General features: G+C 43.9%; 1 protein-coding gene across 4 annotated transcripts in view; it reads left to right on the top strand.

The window, feature by feature from the left end:
* Positions 1-22,280, top strand: part of LOC129124881 (contactin-4) — a 274,201-nt gene that overhangs the window by 177,997 nt on the left and 73,924 nt on the right. For all 4 annotated transcript variants that reach the window (XM_077184664.1, XM_077184663.1, XM_077184665.1 and 1 more), the window contains one exon: positions 6,824-6,919. In XM_077184664.1, coding sequence (XP_077040779.1) covers positions 6,824-6,919 — 96 coding nt within the window. The remainder of the gene's footprint in view (positions 1-6,823; positions 6,920-22,280) is intronic.

Genomic DNA, 22,280 nt, shown 5'->3' on the forward strand with positions numbered 1-22,280 from the left:
AATATTTCCCGTCGAAAGAAGGCAAACAGGCAGTTTTTATGAAGTGGAACATGAAGACAAGGAGGATTTTATTTTTTTTTTCATAATGTCATAGAGAAGAGTGGTTTGATTTTTGGAGAAGAAAAATGGGGGCCTTGCAGGAATTTCTCAGGAAAATTTCTCAGGAACTTCTGTTTCCCTGTAAGAGCAGTGGGGTGAAGGAAGGAAGGAAAGAGCCCTGGGGGTGCCTTGCAGCCTGGTGGGAGCTGCAGACCCCAGGGAGGTGGAATTGCAGCCATGTGGGTGCAGAAATCAGCCTGGCTTTAACAGGAGGGGTCAGAAACGCTTGGGAAAATCCAAACAGCCTCAACAGAGGACCCAGACAGGGATGAGAGACCAGAGATGGGAGTGGGAAACTCAGGGCCTTGTTAATGGCCACAGTAATAAAGTGCAAGGGAAAATCTTTTCCAACAGGGATAGGGTGGGGGGAATGCTGAGATATTTACCTCTAAAAATTCTTTTCCCTTTCTTTTCTCTTTGGCAAAGTAGAAATCCCAGTGAAATTTCTGCTCTAAAGGTCAAATTAGAAAGCTTTCATCCCCAGACTTGTAAACTATTTCTCAAATCAGTGACTCTCGAAATTATTCATTAGAACAGCAGCTCTTAAACTAAAATTCTATTAAGCTGTGTATCAAAGGGGTTTTATTCCAACCCACACAGCTCTCTGGGTAGTCCTGACACACCAGCAAGGACACAGCCTGAAAAACTTCATCTCTGTGAGTTGGTGAGAGGGATGGCAGAAAACCCAGCTTTTCCTTTCCTTTCCTTTCCTTTCCTTTCCTTTCCTTTCCTTTCCTTTCCTTTCCTTTCCTTTCCTTTCCTTTCCTTTCCTTTCCTTTCCTTTCCTTTCCTTTCCTTTCCTTCCCTTCCCTTCCCTTCCCTTCCCTTCCCTTCCCTTCCCTTCCCTTCCCTTCCCTTCCCTTTCCTTTCCTTTCCTTTCCTTTCCTTCCCTTCCCTTCCCTTCCCTTCCCTTCCCTTCCCTTCCCTTCCCTTCCCTTCCCTTCCCTTCCCTTCCCTTCCCTTCCCTTCCCTTCCCTTCCCTTCCCTTCCCTTCCCTTCCCTTCCCTTCCCTTCCCTTCCCTTCCCTTCCCTTCCCTTCCCTTCCCTTCCCTTCCCTTCCCTTCCCTTCCCTTCCCTTCCCTTCCCTTCCCTTCTTCCTTCCCTTCCCTTCTTCCTTCCCTTCCCTTCCCTTCTTCCTTCCCTTCCCTTCTTCCTTCCCTTCTTCCTTCCCTTTTTAATTTTTTCCTAAATATTTTAAATTCCCACCGTTTGGAGCCAGTGGAGTGGGATTATGTTGCCAATGCCTCCCCTGCCCACCTGGCTGGGAGTTTTGTGCAGGACATGAACCTGGGATCTGTTGTCAGTGGAGAGTTGTGCAAACATGATGAGAATAATTTGGGAAAGGGCATCCAAACGTCCCCAAGGATATTTGGAGGGAGGTTCTTTGCTCAGTCTGAACCAGGGGGATTTGACCAATGCTCCCATCAGTTTTTTGTGTTGGAGCTGCCACTGCCAGCCTAATCAGATTCCCTTGGGACGAATCGTGTGCTCTTTGATAAAAGAAATAATCTTCAATTATTCCTGGATATGACCTTAAACACCACCCTAAATTTTAGATTCCTGGGATTATTTTAAAATTATAGAAGGGGTTTGAGAAGGCAAAGCCCATCATGATCTGCAAATCTCTTTAAGTCATGCTTAAAAATTGGCTCTGGGTGTTTTGGCTGTGGCAGGGTACCCAAGGGGATCGGGCATTTCACATATAAGAAAGGTAATTACTCCTTAACTATATCATTATTTCCTATTCTGTGGGTGCTTTAAAGTTCATTTCATATTAGTAAAGGTGTTGTTTTGTCCACTCCAGAATACTCAAAGTTGCCAATGAATGTGTGTTAGCTTTCTGATTTCAGTTCCTAAATTATCAATCATTTTTAACCATTTTATTTTCCTGTGCTCAAAGTATAACCAAGTCTCAAGGGTGAAATACCAACCCCCCATAAAATACAGACAGGCTAAAAGAACTCCTGAAGTGCTGATCCAAGGATTTGTTGCTCATCTAAGAGAAGTAGGAGTTCCTTAACCCAAGACTTATTTGTAGTACAGCAGGAATGGCACTAAGGCAGTGCTAATTCCCAGTAATTCCCAGTTGGATGCAGAGATGTGTGGGTATCACCCACCCTCCTCCCTCCCTGTGCTGCTGCTGGGCACAACCTCTGTGTTCTCCTTGTCCAGGTGCATTGGGTACCTCATTTTGTAGGAATAATGATCCCCAGGGCTGCAGCTCCTGTGCTCTGGGGACTCCTCGCTGTTCACAGCAACTGAGTGATATCAACGGTGTGTGATCAAATTTGCTTTATAAAACTCTCTAGACCAAGGCTTTCAAGTAAAACCCACTAACATTTTTATTTTTCTAAGCCTATTAGCCGTGCTTTTCTTTGGCAATTAAAACCCACTGATGTATAAAGCAGTGATTGATGTGTGTACATTTCTGTCGGAACAGAGCAAAAGCAGAAATCATTTCATAGCAGTTAAACAGGAATAATAGGTGAAAACAGCACTGACACTGCTTTTCTAATCATTAGGAGAAAAAAGCCTGAACTGCAATGACAAAGGGCTCACTAATGGTGAGTTTTTGACAGCATGTCATTCAAGGCTCTGCACAGCAGAGCTGCCTCCCACATGATACACTCACAGAAATTGGCTTTCCAAAGGACATGCAGACACCTGCCACCACCAATTTGCATCATTGACTCCTCATCTCATTCTCTGTAATATTTTTTGGGTGGTTTTTAATAGCTCTTGCACAGAGGGGTCCCTCCTAATTGCAGCACCGGTGTAATTACGAAGCATTTTGTGCTCTAAAAATAGGCACGTGTGGAAAAAAGCAAAGCAAAGCATGGAAAGGCTCCTGGGGCAAACAAAGGCAGCAAAACAGAGCTCAGCTTTCACAAAAAGTAGGGATCTCTGTCACATCCCAGTGCCCTGAGACTGGCAGGTCCTGAGGGAAGTCGTGGTGCTCCAGTCGGGGTCCCGGGGCATGCTGAGTTCAGGAATTCTGTTATTCCCATTATTCTGTTATTCCCATCATTTCTGTTATTCCCATTATTCTGTTATTCCCATCATTTCTGTTATTCCCATTCTTTCTGTTACTTCCATCATTTCTGTTATTCCCATTATTTCTCTCATTCCCATTATTTCAGCCATTCCCATCATTTCTGTTATTCTTGTTATTCCCATTATTCCTGTTATTCCTATTATTCCTGTTATTCCTATCATTTCTGTTATTCCCATTATTCTTGTTATTCCCATTATTTCTGTTACTCCAATTATTCCTGTTATTCCCATCATTCCTGTTATTCCCATTATTTCTGTTACTCCAATTATTCCTGTTATTCCCATCATTCCTGTTATTCCCATTATTTCTGTTATTCCCATCATTTCTGATGTTATTCCCATCATTTCCGTTATTCCCATCGTTTCTGTTATTCATCAGTTCTGATGTTATTCCCATTATTCCTGTTATTCCCATTATTCCTGTTATTCCCATCATTTCTGATGTTATTCCCATCATTCCTGTTATTCCCATTATTCCTGTTATTCCCATTATTCCTGTTATTCCTGTTATTTCTGTTATTCCCATAATTTCTGATGTTATTCCCATTATTCCTGTTATTCCCGTTATTTCTGTTATTCCCATCATTTCTGAAGTTGTTGCAGCCAGCCATGGGAACCAAGGGGGGCTCTGTAGCTGCTCTGCTGGGGTGAAAGTCTCTCCATTGGGACAATCAGTGGAGCTGGAAATGATCAGGGGTGGAAATTCAGAAATCTGAGGCCAAATTTTACACTGACCCCATCAGCAGGAGCTGATGTGTTTTTTGCCCATCCTTCGATGCCATCTGGGGAATATTTCTTCAAATATATTTCTTTAAAACTTTGCTTGCCTAGGAGTCATTTAGAAAAAAGATGACCACATTTTATAAAGCTCAAACCCAAGTAGGTCCTAAGAAGGGGGAAAAGGCTGCAGTTCCTTTTGTTTTGCTTATAATTGAATCTTCTTTGCTATAAAGACTGATTTTTGTAGGCAAAATTTGGGGAAATCGTTCATTACTCTGGACAACTTGGGTAATTGTTACTGTGCAAAGCCATATGGGTTTGATTAAAGTTTCCAAATGCCATTTACTGAGACAAACTACCCAGCCTTGAGGGGCTGGGGATCATTTCAGGTTGCTTAAGCCTTTATTAAACCCCACAACAGCTCATTCCACACAATGATACCCTGCCCAAAGGGAGGAGCTGGTGGGGCTGGCAGCTGCTGCTGGCTCCTGCTGGGCTTTGGAGCATTTTTGGGGGATCTGTGGCATCACCTCCCAGTGCCTGCCCAAGCTGTGGCACCGAGCACCAAGGCAGAGTTTCACAGGAAAACCTGATTATGGCAGCAAAGCCATTCCAGGCCCCATGGAGGCTGGGTGTTGGTGTGTGCATTGCACTCCAGTGCACTCCAGAGAGGCAGATGTCCAGGCTCTGTGCAAATATTGGCTAATTAAAGCTCTTCTGAGAGACACAGCTCAAGGACTTGTCCTCAGAGATGTGCAAACTTTGTCACCGAGAGCTGGAGTGACTTTCCCAAAGTCATGCAGCTGCTTTTAAACACATCCAGCTGAAATTAAATAATACAGGCAGCTTTCTGCTTCTGTGGGCCTGTTCAGCCTGATTTAGAATTGATACTGTCCAGAAAGTGTTTAAAAGCACCTCAAGTCATTCATTAAATGAGGTGTGAGTAGCTGTTACTCACAGTAACCTGTCTGCATTCCTCTTACACCCCCTGTTGTATTCTCCTCTTGAAATCATTGCTAATTACTAATTACTAATCCTTCTCTAATGCTGGGGTGACTGGAGCTCACACAATATTTTTCTGTGCTCACTGGAGGCCTTGGATGGTATTGGGAGAATTGTTGGCAGCACATTGATCTCCTGAATTGCAAGTCTTAATATCTCAGTTTTTCCTTTTTATCTGATATGTTTCTCTGTTGGGTTTGGGATTTTTATGGGCAAATAAGAACAGAAATCCTCCTCTGCTACCCAGGGTTTTTAGGTTTGGGGACAAAGTGAGGTGGGACTTGATGGTGTTGCCACCATGAGGCTGAGCCCTCCTCTCTGCAGCTCAAAGATTGCAAGGTGGATCCTAAATGAAGCTCCTCACTAATAAAATCTTCATTATATCATTGTTCATTCCAATTTAGGTGTTGTAAAAACAAATCCGTGGCCTTCAGAAAGCACAATCAGCCTGATGGCCTTGATCAGGCATTAGCCTTTCTTATAATTATCTTAATCTTGTTATTTTACTCAGAGGCAGATTCGAAGTGCTTGCATGAGGCTTTGCAGGGCTGGCTCCCAAAGCCTGATGGTCTGCAGTGCAAGCAAGAGTGATGAATGCTCTGCTTTATTTGCTGATTTTGACCATCCTTGCAGCATTTCCTACATGTTCACCCAAGCAGAGTCTGCTTTTCCTGGTAGCAATCCTTTCCTTGTCAATACTGATGTAAAAAATAGCACATTTATTCCTGCAGGCATTCTTTAGGCTTTAGGCTGTTACTCCTCCTGCAGCTGTCCTCAGAGAAGATGGGATCCAGCCTTGTGCCTGTGTGCAGTCAAAATACATAAAAATCTGTGCATTGGCAGGTGGCCAGAGAAATGTTGCAGTGCTTCCTGTAAAATTAAAAAAAAAAAAGAAAAATTAAAAACCCAAAAAAACTTGCAAATTTTATAGACTTTAGGAATGAAAATTATATCTCTCTAACTGATAATTTATTTTCCTGTTCTTATTTTGTCCTAAGCCAGAAAAGAAACAGAGAAAGGCCCATAATGGTTTCTTTCCTAAAAAGGGAAATGAAGCAGTGACAACTTTGGATTTTATTCATTTAAATGTTTTTAAGTATGTGTGCAGAAAACATTTTTAAGAGAGGATAAAAATCAAGGCTCAGTTTTCCATCCTTGTAACCTCATAATGATGTTCCTACCAGCGCCTGCTGATAAATATTTATCACCTCTGTGTTTCCTCTGGTTCCCAACTGCACTGACAACAGGTTTGTAATTGCCAAACCAAGGCTCAGCTACACTGGAAACAAGGGGGAAAAAAATGAAAATTGAAATGCAGGAAATTGTAAAGGATCAGAGGCTGCCAAAGTGATTCCATGTCTTGGTGCTCCCACGAAGCAGCTGCTGGTGACAATCTGGTGGCACTCTGAGCTCAGAGTCACCTCCTCTCTTCACTCCTGAATCCAGTGTGCCAGGAGAGCAGGGGGAGTTGTATTCTTGCAGTGCATGGGCCCTGAGGAGAGGAAAAAGAGAGAGGTGGAAGGAGGAATTTAATTTAATTTAATTTAATTAAAGCACTTCTGTGGCTTCACACGCAGCTGGTGTGAGAGGGAAGGGTCCCCACACGTGGGATGGGAGGGCAGCAGCAGCGAGGGAAGCAGCCTGCCTTGGGATGGAATTGCTGATTTAATGCAGTGATTCTTCCTAAATTCATACAACAAACCTCCCCCAGCCTTGCAGGTGCTGGGGTTCTCTCCAGCTGTGCCTGTTTCTGTGGGTGAATCAGCACCTTCTCCCTTTCCAGCCTGGGGAAGGCATTTCCTGATCCCCCTGTTGATGCTCCTCAGCCTCCTGCTTTCCTCACCTTCCCCTCAGGTCCCCCCAGCCCACCCTCCACGCTGATATTTGCTTTATTTCATCATTTCCCCTTCATGATCAGCCTCTAACCGAGTTCCTTCTCTCCTGGCAGACCTTGAGAACTTCAAGACCAGGACGAGGAGCACGGTGTCCGTCCGCCAGGGCCAGGGCATGGTGCTGCTCTGCGGGCCCCCGCCCCACTCTGGAGGTACAGAGCTTTCCCTCTCTTGATTTCAGGGAACTCTGGGGTTTCCCTTCTCGGGCAAGGGAATTCTCAGGGTTTTCAGGAAGTTTGGAGTGGTTACCTGCGAGGACAGGGTGGTGGTGGCAGGGCCACCTGGCTGAGGGGGTCCTGGTGCATGGGGAAGCTCCAGTGGGGGACAAATGCAGAGCAAGAGCACTTCATGGATCTGAGGATAAACTTCAGAGATAAACTTCTGAGTGTAACCTTCAGAGATGAACTGGTAGAAACCAAAGCAATGTCTTCATATCCTGAAGGTGTGACCAAGACCTCCTAGCTCAGCCTTTCTGTTTGTGACCTGGGTGTGTCTCCTGCTAAAAAGTTGAACTTGCTGCAAATCATCTTTTCATTATTTTCTCTTTTTCAAACACTACTGGTGCTATTTTTTGTGTCCTGGGTATTCAGGATGTGTCCACATCTCACAGGGTGCTGTTTGCTTCAAAGAGGGTGGTATGAATGTTTAGAAAATACCAAACAATTTCAGTTTAGCACAAACTTATTTTAATCCTGCCAGTTTGCATCTTCCTCAGCGTGTGTTGCACTGCTCTGTTTGAAATGTGTTGGAGAGGGAGTGGTAGTGGGAGAATTCTGCTGGAATTCTTGGTGTGCCTGACAAGCTCCATGTGTGTCCCTCCCCACCAGGACCCACACCAGCCACTGCAGCTGGCTCCTTCATCAGGGGCTGCTCACTGTCAAAACCACACAACATCTCCCACAGATCTGTGGCCCTTTTAAAGGAATTTGCAATCCTGCTTTGAGGTCTGTCTGGCCTCATCAGCTGGATGGAAATTGCCCCCTGGACCATGTGCTGTTAGGCTGATGGTGACACTGCCAGTGTTTGATGCTGTGGTGCAACAGGAAAAACCTCCTCAGCTCCAAAGTGAAAAATAACCCAGCTCATTGGAAGCACGAGTGGTAATAAGGGGAGAAAATGCAATTACTTATTTTAGAATCTGATTAGGGCAGCGAACCCAGGTTCATCATCCTTGCAAAAAGTGCCTGATGGCATTAGTGACCACTGCTGAAACATAGGACTAATTGTGGGAAAAAATACACTTTCTTTTTTTTGTTTTAACTTTAGTTTCATATGGGCATTGAAAATGAAATCTGAAAAAAAAATTTAAAAATCAAAACTGTTCAGTCTGAGAATTGCCATTGCTTTGCTGATGAGGGCATTCACTGGAATAGTAGAAGCCTGAAAAAAACATCCTGGCCAGGTGCTGAGATTTGGGAAAAGAAAAACAGTAAATGGGAAGGGAATTATTTTCTGTCAGCCATTGTGTCACTGGTTGTCTTGGGCTTAAAAATTGTGACTTTATTAAAAAGACACTGATCAGCAGCCAGACCATTAACCTTTCATCTGTGGGTTTAATACTTTGCCACTTGGAAATATCCATTTCTGAGGAGCTGTCAGCTAAAAGTGAAGTTATGTTGGCCTACATACATTAGTTGTTGAGGCTTTCTTTCTATTTTTTCTTGTTAATGATGCCCAATAAAGAGCTTCCTACTGTTCCAGCATTACAGGAAATTCATCCCGAAAATGAGTCCAAATGATGAACAAGTCCTTTCAGCACCAACAAATGGGCTGTGTGTGTGTGTACAGCTCGCACAGAACAATCTGGGCATTACCGTGCACTGTCCCAATTTTTGGTAGGAAATGAGCTGGAAATTCAAGCCCATGGATGTGAGCTCGGCCCCGGCCCCGAATGGAGACGGAGCGCGCGCTCCGTGCGGCGGGGAGCCGCTGTTTGCCAGGTCACTGCCTCGTGCTGGTACATTCTGTTAAGCAGCATAATGATGTGATGGCCTCCTCTGATGAAGTGCATGCTGAGTGCTGGAGGTTTGGAAAATAAATGTTCATCTGCAGCTCGGGAAGCGGCTGGGCTGGAGGGCGGAATGAATGCAAATCAAACATTTGTGTCTGCTGCGCTTTCCGCGCTTGCAGCAGTGGATTCCCACCCCCCGAGGCCACTCCTGCTGGACTGATGACCCCTTTGTCTGCCTGAAGTTCCAGCTCTTTTCCTCTCCTGTTTTTCCTTTGCCTTCTCCATTTGTCCCTAATGGACTGGTAGAAACCTGCCTTCGTTGTCAGGATTTTTCTGAGATAATTTCCCTGCGTGTGAAGGGTGTTCCCTCGTTATTTCTGCAGCTTGTTTAATCAAAAGCCCAACAATGATCTTGTGTCAAGCATTCTGCCCTGAAACTCCACAGAAGAAATCACTGAAGAGTAAATATTGCTCTGGGGACGTGGCACTGGGGCCTGGCTAACAGCACGAGGAGCTGCTGGTGGTGTTTGAGTGGACAAGAGGAAACAGTCAAAAATCCTAAAAGTCTGTGTGGAGCTGAAATTTGGCTTTGGTTTTGTGCAGAACACCAGGGCCTCATTGTGGCCACAGCATGAGCTGGGCAGTCCCAGTGATGGAGTCACAGAAATGGGTTTGGGCACTGGAAGGGCATCAGAGAGTTCCTGTGACTTTGTTGGGTCTCATTAGGTACCTCAGCCTGTCTTAGGGGCACTTCTGGAGTTTGGATACCGGAAGACAAAGCTCTCCTGCTTTGTATTTTCAGAGCCCTGTGAGATCAAGCATTGGCTCACAGAATGCTTTGGGTGGGAATGGCCCATCCAGTGCCATGGCAGGGACACCCCCACTGTCCCAGGCTGCTCCCAGGAAACAATTCCTCCCTCCCAGGGAACAATTCCATCCCAGTATCCCACCTAACCCTGCCCTTGAGCTGTCACAAGAGCGGAGCAGAGGGGAAGAGTCTCCTTCCTTGACCATCTGGAGAATTTTGAGCCAAAACAGGGAAAATATCACCAAAAATGGCTTTGTTTCTTCTTGTCTGTTTCTTCTGTTGCATTTTTAAGGCATTTAGAAGCCACAAACCTTTTCAAAGTGTGCAATAGTGTTCAAGCTAAGCTCTTTGTGGAAATGTTTTCCTTCTGAGGAGCTCTGCAGGGGGGAACACCTTTCCTTGTTTGTGTTTTTCGGTGTTGTTAATCAAATTTGGCAAGATTCGTTTCTTGTTGAGATAAACTTAATTGAAACAAACAAACAAAAACCTCCAAAATCCAAAGCAAACACTCACTTGTGTTTCTCAGGCTTTGAATCTAACTTGTATTCCAAAGGGGATATGCCTGGGAAGTATTTGGAGGTCACTGTCCTTTTAACTTTATCCCCAAATTTAAAGATAAAATATTCTTCTGTGCCAAATAGTTCTTTTCATTTAACTTCGTGGGAGCTGAGTCATTTAGCTGCCACTTTTATTAGATTTATTTGATAGTCAGGGCAGGGTTAGTTAATATTTTAACAACCACAGTTTTCAAATTCCTTCTAGCATCCCTGGCATTTCTTTGTGAGTCCAGAGGCTAAAAAAATACAGTCTTGGAAAGGATTTTCTACTTGACAGGCTGGTAGCACACCCTTCCTCATGCAATACAAACAGGTCTGGAAACCCTTCCCCTCCCTTCTCTGGGAAGATAAATGAACTTGTCTTTGGGATTCCTCTCCCCCCTTGCTGCGAGTTCCTCATGGTTCATCTTTAGAGAGATCTATAACCATGTTCTCATGACATTTGCCTTGCAGCCCTCGTGGGAAAAGCCTGTGGAGATGGAGCTCTCCAAGTGCAGTGAGGAATGCTGAGTGCACACAGAGGGCTGCTGGAAATGATCTCTCAATTACTGGGTTATTTGGATTCTGTGTTCTCGCTGCAGTCCCTGGTATGTGTCCTGCTCTGGGCTCTGCTCATTCCCCCACTCACCACAGCTGGAGCACATCTGTTCTCACTCCCAATCCAGCTCACTAATCTGGGCAAGAAATCAGCCAGCTGATGGCGTTTTTAGATACCAAAGTGCTCAGCTGGGAGCTCACTGCTGTTCTATAGGATGTGTCTTCTCCTGCAGACACATCCCCAAAAGTTCCTGCTGACCCTGGAACTGAATCCCCCAATAATTCCTCTCTCTGAGCCTCAGTTCCTCAGGCACTTTGTCCCTCTGCTCCTTTCTGACCTTCCTGGGGAGCTGTGTCCCCTTGAGTGAACAAAGGCAGGATTTCAAGGAAAATCAGATTTCTGTCTCTGCAGTGCCCATGTTCTCAATGCACTTGGAAAATTCCATTTTCCTGAAGAGGAGGAGATCCATTAAAGCTCAGTTGTTCCCATAATTCTTTCCTATCTGATGCCATCACTGCTGATGGAAACTCAGCCATGGATGGGAACACATCTGTGTCTGTGAGCTGAGCTGTTGACAGAGAATTATTCCCACACCTTTTCACAGATTGGATGCATTCAGGTTTTCTCATTCTCTCCTGCCTTTCTTTCCCTGCCAGCATCCAGGAAAACTTTTAGTTCTGTTGCACAGCTTAATCAAGTAGAACTAACTAAATTTTAGCATTTGACAGAGGAGATGGCAGTTCTGATCCCATCTCAATCCCAGCCTTTCATGCAGCATGGGCAGAGTGAAGTGTGGACACCAAAGGCGTTTGCAGAAAGCATTTTACAGATTCCAGTGCTGCTAAAACCACTCCTGGGCACAGGAATCATTAGTGGGTGCTCCTTGTCCTCTTGCTTTTTCTCTCCTTTTATTGTTATTGTTTTAAAGGGGTGATGGACACTTCATGGGCTGGGAACAGTGAGCATCTTTGGGCTGTTGGGGTGGCTGATGGCCTCTGGTGGGATGAATGGTTTTTGGGGGGTTTGTCCTGTGAATAATCCATCCCACAAATCATGTCTCATGTTTGTGCAGCCCCCACCATGCAGTGCAAGGAGGAAGGGCAGAAAACCTGGGAAAAATCAGAAGAGTGCAGGAGGAAAAAGGCAATTATCAGGCATTTTTATACCATGATCAGCAAATGGAGCGTGGCAGCATTTAATGTCCTCACTCCACTAGAGCAACCTTAACATTCAGCCTTTATTTTCCTGTTTCTTTCAGTGTGGGATGCCCAGAGCTTTTGAGAAATGTGAATTTTACAGAATCTCTGCTCCCAGTTCCCCCTTGCCAGGCAGGATGTCAAAGGGCTGAGCTACCCCTGTTACTCCTTATTAAAGGATTGATAGTTTCTCCTCTTTCTCTGCTGTCTTAATGTCTTTGGAAGCCTTTGCTGCTTGGTCAGATTTGGTTCCAATTAGTGGGAAGCTAATTTAGAGAGGAGCCTCGCACACATGGGTGGGCACCGTGGCTGTAAAAGTTCCATTTCTCCAGGAAACCAAGCAAAAAATCTGCTAAGCTGGTTGGAAGTTGGCTCAGCTATTTGTCAGGAGGCTGCAGGGCTGCTGAGCAGCCTGTCATGGATCACTCCCAAGGCTGGAGGGAAAATCTGAGCAGGTAAACTCTCCCTTGGGGCTGGGAAAAACAAAGAAAAAGGAGGCAGGGAAATATTTTCCCATTAGGGACGGTCAGTGATGGATCTGATGGATTTGACTGTGGTGTTGGGTTGGTGTTGGAGCATCAGGAGGGGCCACAAGCCTGCCTGGGCTGTGGGGCAGGTGTTAAACCTTGTTTTTCCATGGGTAATTCTGCTTGGAGGATGCAGGGAGGGACAGAGGGGAGGCTCAGTTCCCAGAAATCAAAACAGGAAAATCAGAAATTCAAACAGGAAAATGCCCCAGCAGGGTGGTGTTCCCATGAGCTGGGGCTCCACAGCTCACAGCTGACTTCCCTGGAATGGGAACACTGAAATTCCAGCAGGAATTCCCAGGAGGGGGATGCAGGATGAGTGCTGGAGATGTGTGGGAGCTGGAGGAGAACATGAGGAGGGCAGAGGATGCAGAAAAATGCCTGAACCTGTCACCAGATCTTCCCTTTGATAGTGACTGCCACTCCCATGTCCCCCAAAGCAGGAAAATTCCCATGTCTGAAGCATCAGCACCCTAAAAGTGTTTTCCAGAGCAGGAACAGCTGAGCCCAAAAAGCCTCTGAGTGAGTGATTGATCTCAGGCCAAGATCCAGAAAACAACTTCCCAAAGCTTCCAGTTCCTGCAGTTTGTCTCCTGCTCCTGAAAGCTGCATCTGAGCAGCCTGGCAGCATTTCTGCCAAAAACTTCCCTCAAAATTCAGCCCAAATTTCCCTCCAGGTGTCTCCTTCCATCACAGGGAGTAGGTGGGTCACACCCTGGGTCTCTGTAATTCATCTGTGTCTGGCTCCATGTGATGGAGATTATTACAGTTCAGCAAAAATGGGGTTCATTAAACTTAAAATCAGGCATATGAAACTCTCATTTAAATAAAAAGTGATTGAGAATGGTAACTTCCATTTAAAGTGCATCTCCCATCATTTATTTTTTATGCTCTGCCACAGTCACCGTTTAAATTATTAAAAGCAAGAAGTAAAAAGCCTTCTCAGGAGATAGAAATGGATTAGATTAAAATTAATCTGACATAATCCTTTCTGTAAAACTCCTGATTCAGTTTGTGCACAAGTTTATCAACATATTTGAGGATGAAGGATAAGGATAAATTCTCCTCTAATTTGGGAGTGCTTTGGCTTGATATTTCTGACAGCACAGGGAACACACAGAGCTCTCTTAATTGAGAGATTTATGAAATTACAAATATTTCTCACAGCACAAATGCCAAGCTCATCACAGATTTACAATCATTTAAGCACCTGAGGCGGTGAGTGGGCTCTGCCTCATTTCAGCTGGGATGAATTTTGAGGTGCTCAAAAGAGAGGCTGGCTCAAGAAGAGAGGCAGATCTTCAGCTGGCACGTGTCACTTGTCACCCCCAGAATTCCCATTTTTGTGCCCCAGGTAGGTGGCAAAGGACACAGGAGATGACTGGGGTCTGTAACTGGAAGGGGAGAGGCTCAGCCCTGCACCAAAGACCTTGGAAACAGGGAAATAATGAGGAACACGGCGTTAATGGATTTTTTATTTATCAGTGACAGCTCGTGACATCTTTAAAAAGAAATCATCTGCGAGCCAGTGGTGTGCTTTATTCCCTGTTTGGCTGCAGTCAGCACTAAATGAAGATTGAAATGGCATTGAGAGGGGTAGGGCTGGCAGGGTTTGGCTGAAGATGAGTGAAATGTGTCTGACAGAACCCAGTCAATAGCATTTATTGGGAGCTGTAACATCTTGTGATGTCTTTATGAACTAAATTAGAGATCAGAGTGCTGCTCCCAGGCTCTGCCAACTCTTTCCCTCCACATCCAGTTCTGCAAAGCCCTCAGAGGCAGCCAGGATGTGCCCAGTGGCACAAACACAGCACTGGTGTGTCAGATTTGGGGTTCCACACCCCTGGGTGCACATTTTGCTTTGTTCAAGTCAGCATTCCTGTGGGGCTGATGTTTTGTTGTTGAAGAAGCAGTGGGGGTATTGCTTTGGGCATTTTCTGTCACCTCAGGCACGTGGTTGCACCTAAAAACGCAACCATGATGTGTTCAAATATAACAAATGTGCAACCAGGATGATGCTTTCAGCTGGTAGATATCAAAGATATCACTTTATTATGACACTAAACACTGATTATCTATCAAATAAAGGAAGAGAATGGTTTTTTCCTGAGTGCTACAGGCAATGCCCTACAGGCCATGCCCCCTCAGGCTGTTTGGGCAGATATTTCAGCCTTGGCGTGGGTCATAATTTTAATTCATTGCAGTAAGAAAATTCCTCTGCAACCAACTAGTTGGTTTTTTTTTAGAGGTTTGATCTAATCTCTTACAACTACAGATCAAAGGTAGTGAAAGCTGGTATTAAAGGATTAGCTAGGTCACATTGAAATATGTTTTAAAACAAGCCCAGGGACCTTTAGCTTTTCTGGAGCTAGTGCACACACAGAAAAGGATTTTTAGGCTAACTCTCTGTGACTTTAACCAGAAAACCAACTGATGGATTAAATCTGTGAGTCATTCCTCCAGGTGATGTGGGGAGCAGCTTATGTAACACAAGCCTGCAGAATATCAGCAGTGCCTGAATCTCTCACAGCACAAGCCCAGAGCAGGAGCTCAGTTCAGTGTAGGCACCCCTTGTGCACGTGCCCAGCTTCCCGTGCTTTTATTCTCTTTTGGTGGTGGTTTATAAGAAATTAGCAACTTCAGCCCAGGCTCCTTTTCATCCTTTTCTCTGGCTGATCCCCCCTGTTTCCATGTGGCACAGGGGTGCTTTATCTCTGGCTGTCAGGTGAAATGAGTGTTTCTTTGCAAAAATGTTGATGCCACTCTCTGGACCTTATCAAGCCAATATTCCTTTCTTTATTACCAGAATTTCCCCATTGAAAATGAACTTACAGAGACAGAGAATCACTCAGCTGATCCTTGCTGGGGTGAGCCTGACTCCAGAAACTTCAGTTTAAGTGGGAAGGGCTTGGGAGTGGCATCAAATCCTGGTTCCCCATTCCCAGTGAGCACCAGAGCTGCCCCAGCAGGAATCAGGGTGACAAACACAGCTTGGCTTGGTGGGTGCCTTTTCTTCCCAGGCAAACCTGGCTGGAAATGTCTGTAGGACAAGTTTGAAAAGCTTTTCAGACAAAACCCATCAGGTTTCTCCCCAGAGCAGCCAGGCTGCCTCGATGGGAGGGTGGCTGTGCCCCCAGATGCTGTTGGAATAATTCTGGTATTTCACTGGAGCAGATTCCCCCGTGCTGGACCTCATCTTGTGATGTTTTCTATTCAGCACAGATAAAGATTTGTGTTGATTTTCCTCCCTTTGGTTCAGGCTGGCTCAGTGCAGTCGTGGTTGGTGCTCACAGCCATCCCCAGCTGCCTGGGAGAGATAAGCCAGGCCAGCTGTGTGCACCCAAATATTTCACTGCCTTTGACATCACAGGCTGGAGATGCACCAGATACAGGGATATTGATTAGGCTTCAGGTAATGAACACCTCTTGCCCTTTTAATTACCCAGAGCTGGGCAGTCGAAGGGCTGGGAGGCAAACACAGCACTGAAAATTGCTGTGGGAATGGATCTAACACAGAAATTGGGTAATTTTGTGCATTTTTCTTGTTCTTATAAACTTCTGACAGCACGTTTCTCTGTTGCCTGGCTGCTGAGTAATTGTGTCCTCAGATCTGGCATAGCTGAGGGTTCATCCAAACGTGTTTTATTAACTTGAGATTAATCTTGTTCATTATTTATCATTCTTTTTATTAAAACCTGCACTGGAGGCCCAGAGCTGTGGTGTAGCTGGGCAGCAGAGCTCAGACCCAAAGGGAGAATTACCAGGTGATACTTTTGTCCAGGCTGATTTCCTTAAATTGTTCTGCAATTATTTAAGACTGGAAGATAAAAAATTGATCCAGTGGTGCAGGCAGGGCAATGGAACTGTCTGTAACCCCATAAAAAAAAATTAAAAAAGAGGCAGTGCATAATTTATGTAGCTTTAACATTAAAATAAAACTGTGAAAGAGAAAAATGGTCAAAACTCCAGGAACTGCAGAGAGCTGTGCCAGGGGTTTGCCTTTCCTGGATAATTCCCTTTTTCCTTTCCCCAGGGTGCTGTGCCAGGGGCTGCAGGCACTTGGAGCCTTCTCTCCTGCTCACATTTTGTGATTCACAGGGCTATGGGTGCTGATTGCTCAATCAAATCACAGCGAAATTTGCAATTATGAACTTTGCAATTATGAAATTCGCAGTTATGGAATTTGAATTATGAGCGTCCCCTTCAAGCAGTTGGCAGATTTTAATAAGCAAATTGAGAATACAGCTCAGGTTCACAGGACACTCATCAGATAATCAGTTCAGCTTCAGCTTTGCCCAAATTTGCTGTAACCTTCACTTATGAGCAGTTTGAACACCAAGGAATGGAAGCAATCAGAGCAAAAAAAACCCAGCAGTCTGCAAATTACCCACCAAAAATCAGTTTTCTATGAAGTTTATACAACAGCAGAGGGTATGGCTGGGGGCTGTACAACAAAGTGATATTAAAGCATTTGGATATATTAAAAACAAGAGCAGGTGGGGATGTTTGGCACAGGAACACACCCAGAGCCAAGGAATTTGTCAGTTCCTAAATCACCTAAAAGCAAAAAGCAGGATCCTCCTGACCATCAGCTGCAGTGCAATGGTGGAGGGAACAGCTCCCTCCAGGAAAAACTTCACTGTTGGCCCTGTCTGGGAATAGCAGGGAGTAAAACAGACTGGAAAACTTCAGCACTTCCCATCCTGCACAAAATAAATGAATTTAAAAAAAAAATAAAATTACAACAGGCATAAATTTACAGAAGTGCATTCTGGAAAAAAAAAAAAAAAAAGCTGAATTTTGAAAAAAAATTAAAAACCAGCCTCAATTTTACAGAAGTGAATGATCAAGGGAAGTGTCAACCAAACACTCCAAGCTGTGTTCTCTCCATCTGGATTTAAACTGTTTATGGCAGGGGATGAGCCTCACCTCTCCTTTCAAGATGTCTCAAAATTAATTAATGTTTCAGTCATAGTTTGGGTAGTTTGGGCTAGTTTAAAGGGAGGATTTCATAATTTCCTTAATTTCATGTTTTTCTTTTGCCATGTGTAACAAAACATCATTTTTGTGCATCATGACTGACAGAAAACTTTCTGTTTTCCACTGAAAATCAGTTCCCACCTGTCCAGCTTGAGAGTGACAGAGTGGGTGATAAGGTAGGAATTATAGCAATCACTGAAGATTGGATTAATCTCTGTAACTTTCAGCAAAGCCTATAAAAAATAATAGTGTATTGTACCCACACTGCTCTTATTAAAAATGATAAATGACCCCCATTTTTTGGCTAATGCTGATCCCAAAATTTCATCCTTCTCCTCAGCTTTATGGCTGCCATAATCTTGATATTTTAATAGCTTTTCCCATAATAGCCACAGAGACCTTTTTAAGTGGCAGCCCTGACTTTATGGAAGAGACTTTAAAAAAAAATTAAAAAATCAAGAAGAGTTTCTTCTCCTTAAAGGCAGAAGCAAAATATGTGCATATCCCAGGAGGGGCAAGCAGAGAAATGTTATTTTGGCAAAGCACAGGCCTAAGTTAATAATTACTCAGAATTTCTGTTCAGCTTTCATTATAGAGCAGATAATGGAAATGAAGAAAAATAAGGTTACAACATGTCCTGGGTGTGTGCAGGGGATGGCAGCTGCTCTGGGATTGCAGCTCATGGAGTTTCTCCTTTAAAAACAGCAAATACAGGTCAGAAATTGGGTAATGTTCTATGTTTGAGAGATCTTTACTAAAACCAGAAATACACTCTAGCTATAAACTGCTCGAGTGTAAATGGACAGCTGAAGTTGAACCAAAACTCCAAAACTAAATTTAAGTAAAGCAAGGTTGAAAGAACTCAGAAACAGATACCTCCAGCAAAAAGGATCTGGGGGAGGAAGGTAGAGAACATAACCCAGAGGTAGAGATGTAAGCATTACAGATGTAAGCATTACAGAAAATACTTTGCATGAAAACAAAATGTGAAGTGTGGGGAAAGATTTGAGAGGTTTGTGAGAGGGTTAGGAAAGGCAGGTCCCAGCAGCCAAAACTCTCTCTTATGGCTGTAATGTATCCTGACACTCTAGACAGGAGAAGTGAGTTGAAGGTAACAAATTCCAACACTGTGGAAGTTACACACAATTTGTAAACTGTAGGTTATGGAGATTAATGACAGATCTGCTTAAAGGGGAAATGAAAAACATGGGAAAATAGGCAAAAATCACATGAAAAGGGCCCCAAATTAGACAGGAGAAGTTTGTCATGAATTCCTCAAGGAATCAGAGGCTCATGTGTGAGTAGAGAGCCATGGATTGCCTCTTGCTGCTGGTTCCTTGTGCTCCAAGGCTCCGTGCTGGTGACTTTGGGAAACCTTCCCATCAGCAGGAGCCAGCCCAGGCTGTGTCTGAGGTGGAGTCTGTTTGCTCAGGAGGCACAAATTGCCTGTGGGCTGTGAGCTGCCTGTCACTTCCAGAGCAATTAGAGAGGCAGACCTTATCAAAAGGAGGAGCCATAAATATTGCACCAGGATCTCTCAGGAAATCCAAGGCACTGGGAGGGAGTGTTTATTTACATGCTGCTGCACAAGCAGGAGCACTGAGAGATGCTCCAGTCTGTGCTGCTCCCTGGGCTCCCTGTTCCATCAGCCCCATGGGGTTTGAGACAGGGAGAGAGAAAGAAAAAGCCAATTTTAAATGTTGCATTGCAATAATGGACAGCTCCTAATGTCCAGCTCTGTGTCCTTTGGGCAGCTGGATCTCTCTGGCATGGATAGGAAGGCAGAGCTGCACCTTCAGATCTTTACTGTGTTCCAAATTAACAGAGTTTGAAGGTGATTTTGGGGGGATTTCAATGTTTTGCCCTCTAGAAATGGGTCTCCTTTAGTCCCTTCTGCACTGGGTTTCTCCTTTTGGAGGGATCCCAGCTCATCATTTCCTCCTGTCAGGATCAGATCTCCTCCTCTTGCCCAGCCTCCTGTGTCCTGCTTAACCAGGGCCTCCAGCCCTTAAATATTGTATTGCAATCTATTTTAAAGATCTTTAAATTTATATAGCAATAACAGACTGCTCCTAACATGCAATTCTGTCCCATTTGGGCAGCTGGATCTCTCTGGCATTGACGGGAAGTCAGAGCTGCACCTTCAGACCTTTACTGTGTTCCTCACTTTTATGCAGCCAAATTAACAGTTTGAAGGTGGCTTTGGGGGAATTTCAATGTTTTGCCCTCTAGAAATGGGGCTCATTCAGTTCCTTCCACCATTCTGGAGGGATCCCAGCTCGCCCATTTGTTTCTCTCTTTGCTCAGACCTGCTCCTCTTGCCCAGGGCTCCCAGCCTGGCCCTCAGCTCCAGGGACAGAATTATCCCAGACTTTTTAACTGAGGCAGAGCCCAGGGAAAGCTCCTGCAATGATTATAGGGCTGGAAAGCCTTGAAGATGCCAGCACAAGGGCTCTCAGTGGCTCTCACCAGCAAAGAGATGAGAACTCCTTAAGCCAAAGGCTTCATTAGCCCACAAGCACAGAACCATAGACTACAATGAAAATATTTAACCTGGAAATTAGAAAGTTTTTAGCAATTAAGTGGTACTGGCTCGCAGAGAAAAGCAGGAGCCCTTTCTGGGGTGTAATTATACCTGTGAGACCTCCTGAGGAAGGATGGGAGGGACAGGGATTGATCCAGAAATTCCCTCCCCGCTGTTTTCCTGTGTTCAGGTCACCATCTCCACTTTCTGTGAATTGCAGAGCTCAGGGGGCTCTGGTGGAAACCTTGGTGTGAAGAGTCACTCCACTTTCAACACCTCTGTGCATCCCAGGGCAGGAATGTTTATTTGCCTGGTGCTGGCTGCTTCTGAAGGAGCAAGATAATTGTTCACCAAGAGTAAATTTAAAAAAAAAAAAAAAAAGAAAAACAACAAACTTAACTACTTGCAGAAAATAATAAGCTGGCTGGGAAATGGTGCCTTGTTTGCTCTGAGTATCCTCTTGACATCAGCATGAGGTTCCTTCTAATGAGATGCACATGTGTAAATATGATGATTAGATATTCCCTCATAAACAGAATTATCATACCTTCTAACAGTCTAAGCAGGCATTTTCGAGTCCTGTTGTTACAAATAAATAAATAAAGGCCAAAAGGCTGCATTCAGCCTCTTCTGGCTGGGAACAGTGGGATGTGAGGGCAGAATGTATTTTCCAAAGTACCTAATGGTAGTTGAGGTCAATTACAGCCGCGACTCATTAGAGTATTAAAACAAGAATGTGATTTTTAGTATAATTAGTGCTCCCTTAGAAAACTGCAGCAGTCTTGTATCCACTTCAGGCTCTTGGAGTGTGTTTGGGCATTTGGCTCAGGCAGATATAACAGGGTTAGACTGCATTAACCTCACTCACAGCCTCTGCAACGTCTCTCACTTCTTCTTTATGGCTCAAATAACTTCCAAAGATGCCTTATAAAACACAGAGCCCTGTCTAATTAGTCACAGAGAAGATTACAGCTGCCTAATTTAGTGTTCAGTTTTCTGCTGATTCAGAAATTCCCGAGGAATAAAGCATCCAGTGGGTGATAACACAACTGGGCAGATCCTCCTCACAACTGGCTTTAAGGGGGAAAAAATTAATTAGGGAGGATGAAAGCAAAGCTGTGGACAGGCTGGAGTGTTCACAACAAAAAGGTGAGATTCCTGTGAAATGCATTTTATTCTGGATGAAGTGGAAGGAGTAGCAGAAATATCAGATCCGTGTGTGGGATTGGAAGCTTCACAGCTGGAAATTTGCATTTGGAGTGATGCCTTTTTCTCTGGTCCTAAAAATATGAGTCAGACACAGTTAGGGTGATAAAAGGGGCACCTTGATCCTTAAGTGCACCAATTCTGCAGGTGGAAAAGGCTGAGGATGCACCCTGCTCATGATTTCTGTACAATTTTTATAAATTCTGCAAATTAGCATATCTGACAAGAATGCCCCAATTAGGCACCTGCCCAGTGAATTAATCCCCCCAGTTCTGGTACCTTCTAAATTCTCCCCCCTCAGATGAGATCCAGGCTCGGTTCAAAAAAATTTGTCTCAAAAAGCCAATTTCAGCCTTGGTTTCTAAGGATAGCCAGGACAGCACAGGGATCCTGGAATTTTTTTTGTCTTTCTGCTTAGGAAAATGTTGAAGCTAAACTATGATAAAAAGCTACAAATATATGTGTAGAGAATACAGAGAATATGTGAAAGAAAAAAAAGGTAAAAACCAAAATGGCATCAGAGAATATAGAGAAGATAAAAAGGCGAAAACCAAAACAGCATTAGAAAATAAAGAGAAGATAAAAAGGTAAAATAGAGAATATATGAGAATATATGAAGGAAAAAGAGGTAAAAACCAAAACAGCATCAGAGAATAAAGAGAAGATAAAAAGGTAAAACCAAAATGCCATCAGGGAATATAGAAAAGATATAAAGGTAAAAACCAAAACAGCATATAAAAAACCAAACCAAAAACCAAATAAATAAAAGAAAAAAAGGTGAAAACCAAAACAGCATCAGAGAATATATGAAAGAAAAAAAGGTAAAAACCAAAATGCCATCAGGGAATATAGAAAAGATATAAAGGTAAAAACCAAAACAGAGCATATAAAAAAACCAAACCAAAAACTGAATATATATATATATCAGAGAATATATAAAAGAAAAAGGTGAAAACCAAAACAGCATCAGAGAATATAGAGAAGATAAAAAGGTAAAAACCAAAAGTGCATTAGAGAATATATGAAGGAAAAAAGGTAAAAAACCAAAACAGAACATATAAAAAGCCCAAACATATACATCAGATAGTATATAAAAGAAAAATGGTAAAAACCAAAACAGCATCAGAAAATATAGAGAAGATAAAAAGGTAAAAACCACCAGGCCATCAGCAGCCATGGGGCTCGTTCCTTGGGCTGTGCCATCTCATTTTTGCCTGCCCACAGCG

The sequence above is a fragment of the Agelaius phoeniceus genome, chromosome 11, assembly GCF_051311805.1.
Source record: "Agelaius phoeniceus isolate bAgePho1 chromosome 11, bAgePho1.hap1, whole genome shotgun sequence".
Lineage (NCBI taxonomy): Eukaryota > Metazoa > Chordata > Aves > Passeriformes > Icteridae > Agelaius > Agelaius phoeniceus.